Source organism: Nicotiana tabacum, chromosome 24 (genome assembly GCF_000715075.1).
Source record: "Nicotiana tabacum cultivar K326 chromosome 24, ASM71507v2, whole genome shotgun sequence".
Taxonomy (NCBI): Eukaryota; Viridiplantae; Streptophyta; class Magnoliopsida; order Solanales; family Solanaceae; genus Nicotiana; species Nicotiana tabacum.
Genome location: NC_134103.1, coordinates 22416307 through 22428566, shown reverse-complemented (window position 1 = coordinate 22428566; position 12260 = coordinate 22416307). Strand labels below are relative to the sequence as shown.

Sequence of the window (12260 nt, the reverse complement as noted above, 5' to 3'; positions counted from 1 at the left end):
TAGCGGAGGCAGGATCTCCTGCGAAGGGGGTTCAAGAAAAAAATTGTAGCTAGTGGGAATTGAACCTATGGCCTTTCAAAGATTTTGAACCCCCTTGACTACTAAGCTACACTTTTAGGTTGTGTCAAGGGGGTTCAAAACTTAATATATAAAGGTAAAAAATAGATTTTGCCTTATATATACAGTATAATTTTTCGGCAAAGGGGGTTCGCCCTTTCTCCCCCCCTAAATCCGCCCCTGGTAAGGTCTGCGTACACACTACCCTCCTCAGACCCACGATGTGGGATAATATTGAGTATGTTGTTGTTATTGTTGTTGTTGTATCTATATTGAATTCCTTTAACTTTTTTTATGTATGAATTTTTTTTTATATTTTGACTTATTTTAGTAAAAATTTTGGCCCCGCCCTTACCCTACCACCTCCTCCAACTCTATATTTTATCCAATGAAGGAGGAAAGAATAAGATAGTGATTTTGCCTAATATATTACACCTTGCAAGCATGGCTTGCGCTAATCATACGAGGTATGCAAGTCAAAAACAACCAATCAAAAAAGGACAAATTTAAAAACCTCCAACAATTATAAATTGGGCAGCCTTCTCCTTGCAAACATTTCAAACTCTCTCACTTCTCATTTTCCTCCACCAATCCTCTTTTTCCCACCTAGGAACAATTCATTTTATTCCATATAAAACTATATAATTAAGTAGTTGCCATTTCTTTTCATTTCTAGCAATATTTTAAAATATGGTTGGGAAAATTAGCTCGGATCTTCCTCCTGGATTTAGGTTTCATCCTACTGATGAAGAATTAATCATGTATTATCTTCGATATCAAGCTACCTCGAGGCCATGTCCCGTTTCAATTATCCCCGAAGTTGATCTATACAAATTCGATCCCTGGGAATTGCCTGGTTAGTATGCAATATATACTCGAAAAATTGTTTAAAATTCGAAGAATATAATACACTTTTGAATGTTTCTTGAAATATTATGAATTTATTGATGATTAATTAATTAATTATATTTCTTATGAAATGTAGAGAAAGCTGAATTTGGAGAAAATGAATGGTATTTCTTCACCCCTCGTGATAGGAAATATCCGAATGGTGTTAGGCCAAATAGAGCAGCTGTTTCAGGTTATTGGAAGGCTACAGGAACTGATAAAGCTATTTATAGTGCATCTAAATATGTTGGTGTTAAAAAAGCTCTTGTTTTTTACAAAGGAAAACCTCCAAAAGGTGTCAAGACTGATTGGATTATGCATGAATATCGTTTAAATGAATCAAGATCTCAACCTAACAAGCAAAATGGCTCTATGAGGGTAAGACCTTTCAATTCCAAATTAGTCGGGTCAGTTATATGAATCGTTCGACGAATTTGACTAATATTTTTTTTCCTTGTTGGGTATTTTTCAGTTAGATGATTGGGTACTATGTAGAATTTATAAGAAGAAAAACTTGGGAAAGACTATGGAGATGATGAAAGCTGAAGAAGAAGAAGAATCAGAGGCTCAAATTGAGATTACCAATAATGATATTGAAGTTGGTGCTACTACTAGTGGACCACAAACAAGTAAATTGCCAAGGAATTGTTCATTGTCACATCTACTAGAGTTGGATTATTTTGGGTCAATTCCACAATTGCTGGGTGACAATTCATACCATACAAGTTTTGACAATGACCAAAGTTACACATTAATGAACAATGTTAACACAAATGTGGTTCATCAAATGGAGAAATCTCAGCTAGGGGAAGTGTCACACCAGTATAATAGCCAAAATAATAATTATAATATCTTCTTCAACCAGCAGCCAGTTTTTGTAAATCCAGCTTTTCAATTCCAGTGACGAAAAGAAGTTCACGACTTTCTTGATCGCCTCATTTTTCTACCATAAGTCAAGATGTGGCTAAAGTTTTTCCGATGGCAACGTATATTAGGCTATGGAGGCTATTGGATGAAGCTGACAACATGGAAGTTTTCAACAATTGTAAAATATTATAGTGGAAAGTGACACATTATGTGATTGGTATTATCAGCAAGAAATCTCTAGTATAGACAAAAAGAAGGGGTGGGGGCAACAAACTGTTGTATTAATTTTAGAATTTAGTTTAGTTTCTCAGCTTGTGTTTGTCAAAACTAATTTGCTTGTGAAATTGTAATGAATATTTTTCTGCAGTACTCTACCTTTTGATTTTTTTATTATTTAACGATGACATGTCAAATTGGATTTTGGATGAAGCTTGACTCTACTCTCTCGTAAACCTCTTTCTTCAACTTAATTTTCTTTATTTTTGCCTTCTAATTGGTAGAAAAAGGAAAGTTTTCATTGAATCTTAATTTTAAAAAGTCAATTATCCTCAGATAATAACCGCGTGGAAAATTAATCAATCAAACTAATAGATAAGCTTTCGGATAGGTTCGGTTAAAAGTTATGAATAAAAAAAGAGGCACTTTAATAAATCACAACTATCTACTAGTTTTTTTTTTCTTTCGTTGTGGGTAGTTGGAACTTGGAACTCGTTGCTAAAACGGCTATTCCCTTTCTTATTCAAATAGTTAATATGAGAGCAGGAAAGAACCGAATAGACAATAGTAGCCTCATGATCTGCAGGATTATGAAATTAAATTGAGATTTCAAAATAAACTTTACTATATTGATTATTGCAAGGATGATTAAGAAGATTAAAATATTAAATAGAAGTATTATTTTTGTTTCCCGCTCGATGTCCTATACACTCTTTGAGATTAACTAATCCGGTTTCGCACGGAGAAGTCCCACTTTAATTTGCGGTAAAACACTCTCTATCAAAAGTGACTCCATTTCTGAGGCTCAAATAATATATCTGTGATTAAGGATGAATTATGGAGGGGTACTTACCATCCCACCGCAAAATTTGATGGTTCATAGACTTAATACTCTAGATGACCCCATGATTATTTTTTCCTTTACAAAAAAGAAGAAGTAGAAAGAATGACGACCTCATATGCTAATGCTAATAATGAGTTGTTAATTCGCATAATGAAACTAAGGTTGATATAGAAATGGTATGATTCTCTTCATATGTGGAGTTCATATAAACTAAGTGGCAGATTTGTGTCTTTATGTCATGTCCAAGTACTTTGATCCTCGATTTGAAAGGCGCTAGCAAGTTATTCGTGTGGAACATACTACCTTTGACACTCAATATTTAACATTCTCTAATAAGAAACATCTAAATAATATGTTTTATGTAATAGTAAATACTAATCAGGAGTGCGATTTTTCTTTGCGAAAGCAGATATGCAACAATCACGACTTGTGTTATCGGTCGTCGGGAATCTTCACGAAGCGAATGAATTGCCTTTGTCCAAAGCCTACTAATCCTCTAGATACAAAGAGGAAATCCTCACTACTCAAAAACCCTAGCCGTTTTATGATGGAAAAACCACTACTTAAAGGCCCGTAATTGTGTTATATAGGCTAGCTCCGGGATTTTATGTGGAGATATAATTATTGGGCCATCTAGCACCCTTATGGATAGATCCTACTCAATAATATTTTCTAACATAACTAATCAGTCAAAATTATTGACGCCATATATACATTGATATTATAAAAAGATTAACTTAATGTGGCATGTTAATTATTATTTTTATGAAATTATTATATAAATTTATTTGTGATTACTTTATAAGTGACATCATTAATTTATACAACTAAATTAACTCATAGAACCAAGTAGACATTCGAAATATATTCTACACGGACGTGTTTCAAGTTAAGATGATGCAAGAAAAACGAAAAAATAAAATGAGAAACAAAAGAACAAAGGAATAAGAAGAGCATAAACTATAAAGGCAAAAGGTGATGGGAAACCTTGGACAATTGACAAAGAATTGGAGGTTGTGGTGGTCCAGTGGCCAAAGGGAATTAGCTTGGTGCATGCATGGGCTTTCAAAGTATTAAAATATCCCCATTTGTCGATGCTGACATTTTTGGACTATCTTGTTAACTTAATTCTACTCAATTCTTTTGGTTTCTCGCCAGATATATCTGTTTTGGGATCTAACTAATTTAAATTTATATCGAAATTTTTTATTTTGAGATAAAGTCACTCTCCGCAAAAAAAAAAAAAGCATATATCTAAAGCTCGAATCAGGGTTTACCGATTAAAAATGGAGGAATACTTAGTCCTCTATAACAAGTCGACAGCCTTTGATGGTACTTAATTGCTATTCAATTTGTTTTGGTTTTTCGTTTCCTTTTTAACGGCTAATGTTTCGCCGAAATCTCTCATAGAAAGGACGAAGTCTTTTTATAAAGAATTCTAGGATAAGATCAAACTTTCAGTTCAATGAATAAGGTTTGTTCATTTTCCGTTCACTTCTAAATTCTTTTTCGGAGATGAGGCAAATTGCACGTACAAGGTAAAATATAGTAGTAGTTTTACTAATGAGTTATTATTCAATTCTAAAATTACTACTTAAGATACAATGTATTCTATCATGTTTTCTTCATGAGCCAAAGTGAAAATGATCTGCGTGTGTCTACATTAAATCATTGAATATAACCATAGGCGGATCTAAAATTTCTAAAATATGAATGCACCACTAAAGAATAGAGAAAAAAATATTAGTGGAAATTGATCATTTGTTCCTTTGGATAAATAACTAAGTATTCAACTAAGTGAATCATTCAATCTTTGTGGAGTATAGGTGCCAACACATAATACTCAATATGGTTCAATTTATATGAATCTATTTCCTTTTTAGTTTGTGCAAAAGAGAATGACTTCTTTCCATATTTAGAAATAATTTACATTTATCCAATGAATTATAGTGATAGAAACTTAGGGTCCACCAAACTGTATAGAGAACCTGGTTCTCTATCAGTTCCCACAAAGCGCACACACAACGATAAGTAAATGACACAACAGAGTTTTACGTGAAAAACTCCCAGCTCACGGGATTAAAAATCACGACCTACACTCGTAGGATTTCAACATCACTAAACAGTGCAAACTTCAGATTACAACCTATTGCAATCTAGGAATTAAACTCTTAATCTCTCACCTACTTGTAATAACTCTATTACAAAGCTCACACTTTGACTAACTCTAGCCAAAACACAAATACAAAGTTTATGGTTTTACAAACGATTTCCTACAGAATGCTTCTAACTAAGCTGAGTAGGAATTACAAGTAGATCACTCTAACAAAGGTACAACAATAATAAGGACATATGATAACATAGTGTTGGGATCTGGTCTTTCGTTCTGTTGTTGCTTTGTTCTTGAAGCCTTGGAGTCACTAGAAGTCGGCAACATACTTGAGAGAGAAAAATGATGATTTAGGGTTGTGCAAGTGTGTATTTTTCCCTTGCCTCATGTTGGTAATATACAAATGAGGTCGTTGGGATGATGTATGCAATTATCCGGTACAAAGCATGCTTCATAAAGTGACTGCTGCACAGATTGTACTGTTATGTGTGCAGAGAAACAGTGCAGCAACTTTACAGTTATGGGGAGTTGACTTGTACTATCAGCAAGGGAACTGACGTACATATGTTCCCTCTGTCGTTTATTTGACTCAAGTTGTTGGAACAAGTGCCAGACTTGAGAGTTGTTGTTCTTGAGCACGTTGAGGATGCGTAACATGTTTCCAATCTGGTTTTTATCATGAAGTTTGTTAGATCATCAAAATATAAGAAGGCGCGTAACTTAACAATTTTTCCCTTTTTGATGATGACAAACTTATAATTGAAGTTTTCTTGAGAACCAGATCTCTATACAATTTTACCTGCAAAAAGACTTTATTCCCCCTGAAAACATGTTCCCCCTTCCAATCAATTTTTCTTCCCCCTTTTGGCATCATAAAAAGATTATACACGAGTAAATGCAAAAAGAAGTCCAGCAAAGTTACCTCATGCCACATGTGTGCACACAACATGACTAAAACTATAGCGCAAGAGTATAACATGCATAGTAAAAGATGAGATGCTCATTAATTTAAAAGATAAGAAATCAGAGGTAGTAGCACCATAGTTACAAAAATATCCACATAAAAGCAACTTAAAGTACCAGCCATAAGAACAACAAAAGACACTAGGGTAGGACAGACAACATTCAAAGTAGACACTATGAAGAGACCTGTTTAAGGGGCACTAGAAGGGGGAGGGAAGGATGAGGAGGCAAGGGTTCTAAGAAGAATATCCATTCGAGCATTTGCAGGCAATTGCTCGTTAATCAGCCGCTCTTTCAGGTCCTCGACCTGTTTCCTCGGGAACATGTCTGCTTTTGAAGTAATTGAGCGCATTTATGTGCGTGGAAGCAAGCCCTTATTCACCATTTCAAACATAAGTTGATACCCAGAAGGAAGGCCTTCTTGTGCACCCGTCCCCCTTGCTGCACAGCTTAATCCTTCAAAATGACTTTTCTAAAGTTAGGGGAACAAGTCCCTTCAACAGATGAGAGCCATTCAGTAGGTAGTCCCAAGATACTCTCTAGAACAGCCTCGTCCATCACAAAATCTACTTCATTGACCTTCAAGCAAATGTTATCATCTTCCACTGTAAACATATCTGCGTAGAAGCTACGAACCTCCTCTTCATAAACATTGGGACTCTGATTGGTGAACAAATGAGTCCACTTTTGAAATTCGAAGATGTCAAACAACTATCTCATCCCTGACATTTTAAGAATGCTAGCATCAAATGTTCTTCCCCATAGCACCCTCTGCTTCCTAAGGTTTTCTCTACATTCAATCCTTGACACAGTCACTCTGGCCTTCTTGGAGGAACTAGGTTCCTCTATGTCACTAGCCTTCATCTTCCCAGACTTCTTCACATTTTTCTCCTTCTTCTCAGACTTCTCTCCCTCCACACTCTTTACTTCATCAACCTCTACAGATTTCACAAATGAACCTATCATGGGCTTTGGAATCACAGGTTTCTTAGAGGATTTATGAATTAAGGAAGCAGGTTCCTCATTTACCCCTTCATCGTCAATATGGAAAACATTTGCTAGAGGCATATCCTCCTCATTCACTAGCTTTTCCCCTTTTAACAACCTCCTTTTCTTTTCCTCATTGTTTTTCTTCAGAACAGTCTCAAAAGCTTCTTTCTTTTGTAGTCTGGTGGTGAGTCTTTTAAGAATGGGCTCTTTGGGAACTGCCCTACCACTCCTAGCAGCAATGAAGCTTGTCACATTATCATAGTCTTCCTCACTATTATCATTTTTTCCTCGTCATACATGGGTCTCATTTCAGTAATAATAAAGTCCAATGGCACTGTATCAAAATGAGGAGAAGGAGCATGATCAGTACTGACCTATGGCTCTTTTAAGGAGCATAGGGTTTCATCCCAAGTAGGAGCAGAGTGCTCTTCTTGGGCAGAGGGATCAGGTCCCTCTGTTTTTTCCCTAGTAGTACTGACTGGTACCAAGTTTTCAAGAGGCACCAGTTCCCCACCTTCAACTTTATGCCCTTCACCTTCCCCTCGAGACCCATTGGTCACATCACCATACTCATACTCTCCAACCAACCCTCATTCAGTAGCAATCAGTAGCATATTCTCCATAGCTCCTCTCTCATTTACACCCAGAAGAGAATTAAAAGATGCATGAGTAATATTACCTGTCGAAGTGGCAATATTCAGATCAAAACTTGGAGCGGGCACTTCTAATATTTCTCCACAGCTAACAACATCTTGTTGAGCTTCAGAGATTTCCCCAACCTACTGACTAGAGACCTCTTGTCCCTCTTCTCTGTCTACTATATCGTCGTCTGCCATTTTTTTCGGCAAAGCAGAGGGAGAGTAGGTGGTTGTTGGTCTGGTATGGGGTTTTAACTGGGTAACGGTTAGGATTCAGACTCACACTTAAGTGCTTCGTGAGACGAAGACACAGTAGGCATGACACTAGAAATGTTTGAAATCTCTGGATTCTGAGACATAGTGGAGTTTGAAAGTAGAGACATGAGACAGAGAGGGTTTGTTTTTTAGAGAGAAAGGAAATTTTGTGGCTTTGATGTGGATAGTTGGAAAATAGATGTCTTTTGGTGTTATTTAGAGGGGTTGAGGGACCGGTTACATACGGGTGTAACTTACTGGGTAAACGGGTCGGTTTGTAACGGGTGTGATGTTTGAGTTTTAAAGGGGTGCGAGAGAGGCGGAAACATTTAATGACGCCGTTTAAAATGTGCATGAGAGTAAAAATGAACTACTAACCCGAGTCAAGGGAACCCGGTTCCCTGACTAGTTTTGTAAATGTGAGCCCCATCCTTTTACCAAGATGCAACATTATTAGTTGTTTGTTTTCTCTGTAGTTTCCATGCATATTTACCTGTAACGGTATAGAGATGAGTTAAAATTGCCAGAAAATACTTTTTAGTAGTTTTACATGTTCATTCTTTCATAGCCAGTCATTGAGGGACCTGGTGCTCAATTTGATTTTATCAGCCCCACAGACAGTCGATTCTTTTCAAAGTTCTCTCTGCTCAGTGCTTTAGTGGAGATATCTTCTACCTGGTCCTCTGTTTTGCAGAACTTCATGCAGATGAGACCTTTTTCAATATTATCTCTAAGAAAATGATGTCGCACATCAATGTGCTTTGTTCTCTTATGCTGACCCGGTTCTTTGCTATGTTGAGAGCACTAGTGTTATCACACAGTAATGACACACAGTCAGAAAATACACCAAAATCCTCTAGTTATTTCTTGATCCACAACAGCTGAGCACAACAAGAGGCAACTACCATATATTCATCTTCTGCATTTGAAAGAGCCACATAGTTTTGTTACTTTCTACCCCATGAAATAAAGCATGACCCTAGAAAACGTGTCATGCGAGATATGCTCTTTCTATCCACCATACCCAATTAAGTCAAAATTATCTCCTGAAGGATAGTAGAGAACCACGTCGTGTGTTCCTTTGAGATACCTTAAAATTCTCTTAGCAGCTTTCAGATGAGATTCCTTTGGACTTGATTGGAATCAAGCACATAATCCCACACTGAATAAAATATCAAGTCTGCTAGCTGTAAGATACAAGAGTGAACCAATGATACATTTGTACATGGTTTTGTTCACAAGAGAACCAGGTTCATCCATGTATAGACTAGTGGCAGTGGCAATAGGAGTATCAATGGTTTTTGAATTTTCTATCTCAAATCTCTTCAAAAGGTCTTTAACATACTTCTGCTGACTTATCATCGTTCTCCCATCATGCTCATTTCAAACTCGCTTCTCATAAGCTTGGCAAACTTCTCACACAAAGAATCATTTGTTGCACCAAAGATGATGTCGTCAACATAAATTTGCCCAATGAGCAGGTTCCTCCCTTGTTTCTTTAAAAATAGAGTGTTGTCAATTTTTTTAAAGCCATTTTCCAGAAGGAACCTTGACAGCCTTTCATACCATGCACGAGGGGCCTGTTTCAACCCATATAGTGCCTTGTCAAGTTTGAATACATGTTCAGGATGCTCATGACACTCAAAACCATGTGGTTGTTTGACAAAGACTTCTACATTTAAATACCCATTCAAAAATGCATTCTTGATATCCATTTGGAACAATTTGAATTCCATATGAGATGCAAAGGCAATGAAAATTCTGATGGCTTCCATTCGAGCAACTAGGGCAAAAGTCTCATCATAGTCAATACCTTTTTTCTTGGTTATAGCCTTGAACTACTAACGTGGCCTTGTTCCTTATTGTACTCCCAAACCCATCAAGCTATTTTCTGAACACCCACCTGGTTCCTATAACAGTTCTGTCCGAGGGTCGAGGAACCATGTGCTATACATTGTTCCTCTCAAATTGATGGAGTTCATCTTGCATAGAAGTAATCCAGTCAGCATCTTTCAGTGCTTCCTTGATATTTTTTGGCTCAATTTGAGAAAGGAAAGTTGAGAAGGCAAGTAAGCTTTTTATCTTTGATCTGGTTTGACTCCCTGAATCAAGAGGAATGATCATATTTTAGAGAGGATGTAAACTTTTGTGCTTCCAGCTGGACACATGAATCTCATTGTGAGAAGACCCAGGTTCCTCCCAATGAGATCCATTATTGGCATCAATAGAGGAGTGAGTTCCACTTCTCATCTCAGCATCAGGAGTTCCTTGCATAACATCAACAACTTTATTTTCTGCTCCAGTTGTTGTGATGGAGGAACCAAGTTCTTCTGTATCAGCTGGAGATTCTGCTGCATCTTCTTCGTTGGATTCCTTGACTTGACTCATCGGGTCAGCCTTTCCATTTGTCATATCAATAACTTCTCCAGGAACCTTTGATTGTTCTCCGTCTTAATCAATCTCATCATGTGAATCTTTCCCCCATAAGTAGTATGATTTATCAAAGATCGCATGTATGTTTTCTTCAATACATTAAGTCATTTTGTTGATTTTGTTGTAGACCCTGTATGCTTTGCTTTGTGAGGAATATCCAAGAAAGATTCATTCATCACTGTTGGTATCAAAGTTTTCCAGTGTTTCCTTACCATTATTGAGAACGAAACATTTGCAGCCAAACTTTCTGAGGTGAGTTAGTTTTGGTTTCCTCCCGTTCAACAATTCATACGGGGTTTTGTTTAAGAGGGAGCTGATCATGCACCTGTTTACCAAATAGAAAGAAGTGTTGACTGCCTCCACCCAAAAACCTTTTGCAACACCACTGTCAATCAGCATAGTCCATGCCATGTCTTTAAGAGTCCTATTTTTCCTCTCCACAACACCATTTTGTTGGGTTGTTCTGGGAGCTGAAAAAATTATGACTTATACCATTATTTTCAGCACAAAATTCATCGAATTTTGCATTATCGAACTCTATGCCGTGTTCAGATCTGATACTCACAACATTATGACTCATCTTCACTTGAATCTGCTTCACAAAGGCAGCAAAAACTAGAAACGTTTCGTCCTTGGTTTTACAAACGATTTCCTACAGAATGCTTCTGACTAAACTGAATAGGAAGTACAAGTAGATCACTCTAACAAAGGTACAACAATACTAAGAACATGAAAATACAGTGTTGGGATCTCGTCCTTCGTTCTGTTATTGCTTTAATTCGTTCTTGAAGCCTTGGAGTCACTCAAAGTCGGCAGCACACTTGAGAGAGAAAAATGATGACATAGGCTTGTGCAAGTGTGTATTTTTCCCTTGTTTTATTTTGGTAATATACAAGTGAGATCATTGGGATGATGTATGCAATTATCCAGTAAAAAGCATGCTCCATAAAGTGATTGCTGCACTGCTGCGTGTGTAGAGAAATAGTGCAACGACTTTATAGTTGTGGAGAGTTGACTTGTACTGTCAGCAAAGGAACTGATGTCCATCTTTTCCCTCTACTGTTTCTTTGACTCAAGTTGTTGGAACAAGTGCCAGACTTGAGACTTGTTGTTCTTGAGCACGTTGAGGATGTATAACATGTTCCCAATCTGGTTCTTATCATGAAGTTTGTTAGATCATCAAAATTCAAGAAGGCACGTAACTTAACATATAGACACACAAAATATATGTGCCTTATTTTAAACTACAAGTTCAAAAGTCTTTTCTTTTTTCTTAAACTGTGTGTCCAGTAAAATAGGTTCATATAAATTAAAATAGAGGGAATATTAGACTAATTCTAGAAAATGCATACATAAAATACTTTATTTGGCGGAAAGATCATGGGTACATGTGCCCCATAAACTATCTTATAACTTCGCCCCTGAGAGGCGGATCTAGAATTTGAATTTTATGGGTTCAATGTTTAAAGTTTTTAGCATTGAACCCATTATATTTTTAAAATTATGGATTCAATCTACTATTTCTTGCAATTTTAGTAGATTTTTATATATTAATTTATACTCTGCATCGAAAATTATGGGTTCAATTGAACCTGTCAATGGAATGCCACATCCGCCCCTGTCCCCCCTGAATATAACATAGTTTGTATTGTTGTGAGTTCGAGTTACCCCAAGAGCAAGGTGGGAAGTTCTTGGAGGGAGGGAGCCGATGGTCTATCGGAAACAGCCTCTCTACCCCAGGGTAGGGGTAAGGTCTGCGTACAAACTACCCTCCACAGACCTCACTAATGAGATTATACTGGGTTGTTGTTATTGTATTTTACTAGTTACTTTAGTGACTTAATTAATCAACATGTGTCAAATATATACTACATATAACTAATATAAATTCAAGATATTAATTAAAGAGAGTTCATAGTGTAGCTTAAAGTTAGGTTTAGATACCAAGAACGTGCCATATTATTCAAGTCAGAGCATTCAAAAATTCCAAATACTGTTG

The 12260-nt window shown here is 36.7% G+C and overlaps 1 protein-coding gene across 2 annotated transcripts; it reads left to right on the top strand.

Moving 5' to 3' along the window:
- The first annotated feature begins 574 nt into the window (after positions 1–574).
- LOC107775833 (NAC domain-containing protein 1-like) lies at positions 575–2181 on the top strand. 2 transcript variants are annotated; one of them, XM_016595620.2, is made up of 4 exons: positions 575–913; positions 1043–1138; positions 1226–1323; positions 1418–2181. In XM_016595620.2, the coding sequence occupies exons 1-4, from the start codon at positions 748–750 to the stop codon at positions 1847–1849; spliced, it is 792 nt and encodes a 263-aa protein (XP_016451106.1). In that variant the 5' UTR covers positions 575–747; the 3' UTR covers positions 1850–2181. The 2 variants fall into 2 exon arrangements, with proteins under 2 accessions (XP_016451106.1, XP_016451105.1); XM_016595619.2 differs by having other exon boundaries at positions 581–913; positions 1043–1323.
- The last annotated feature ends 10079 nt before the right edge of the window (positions 2182–12260 follow it).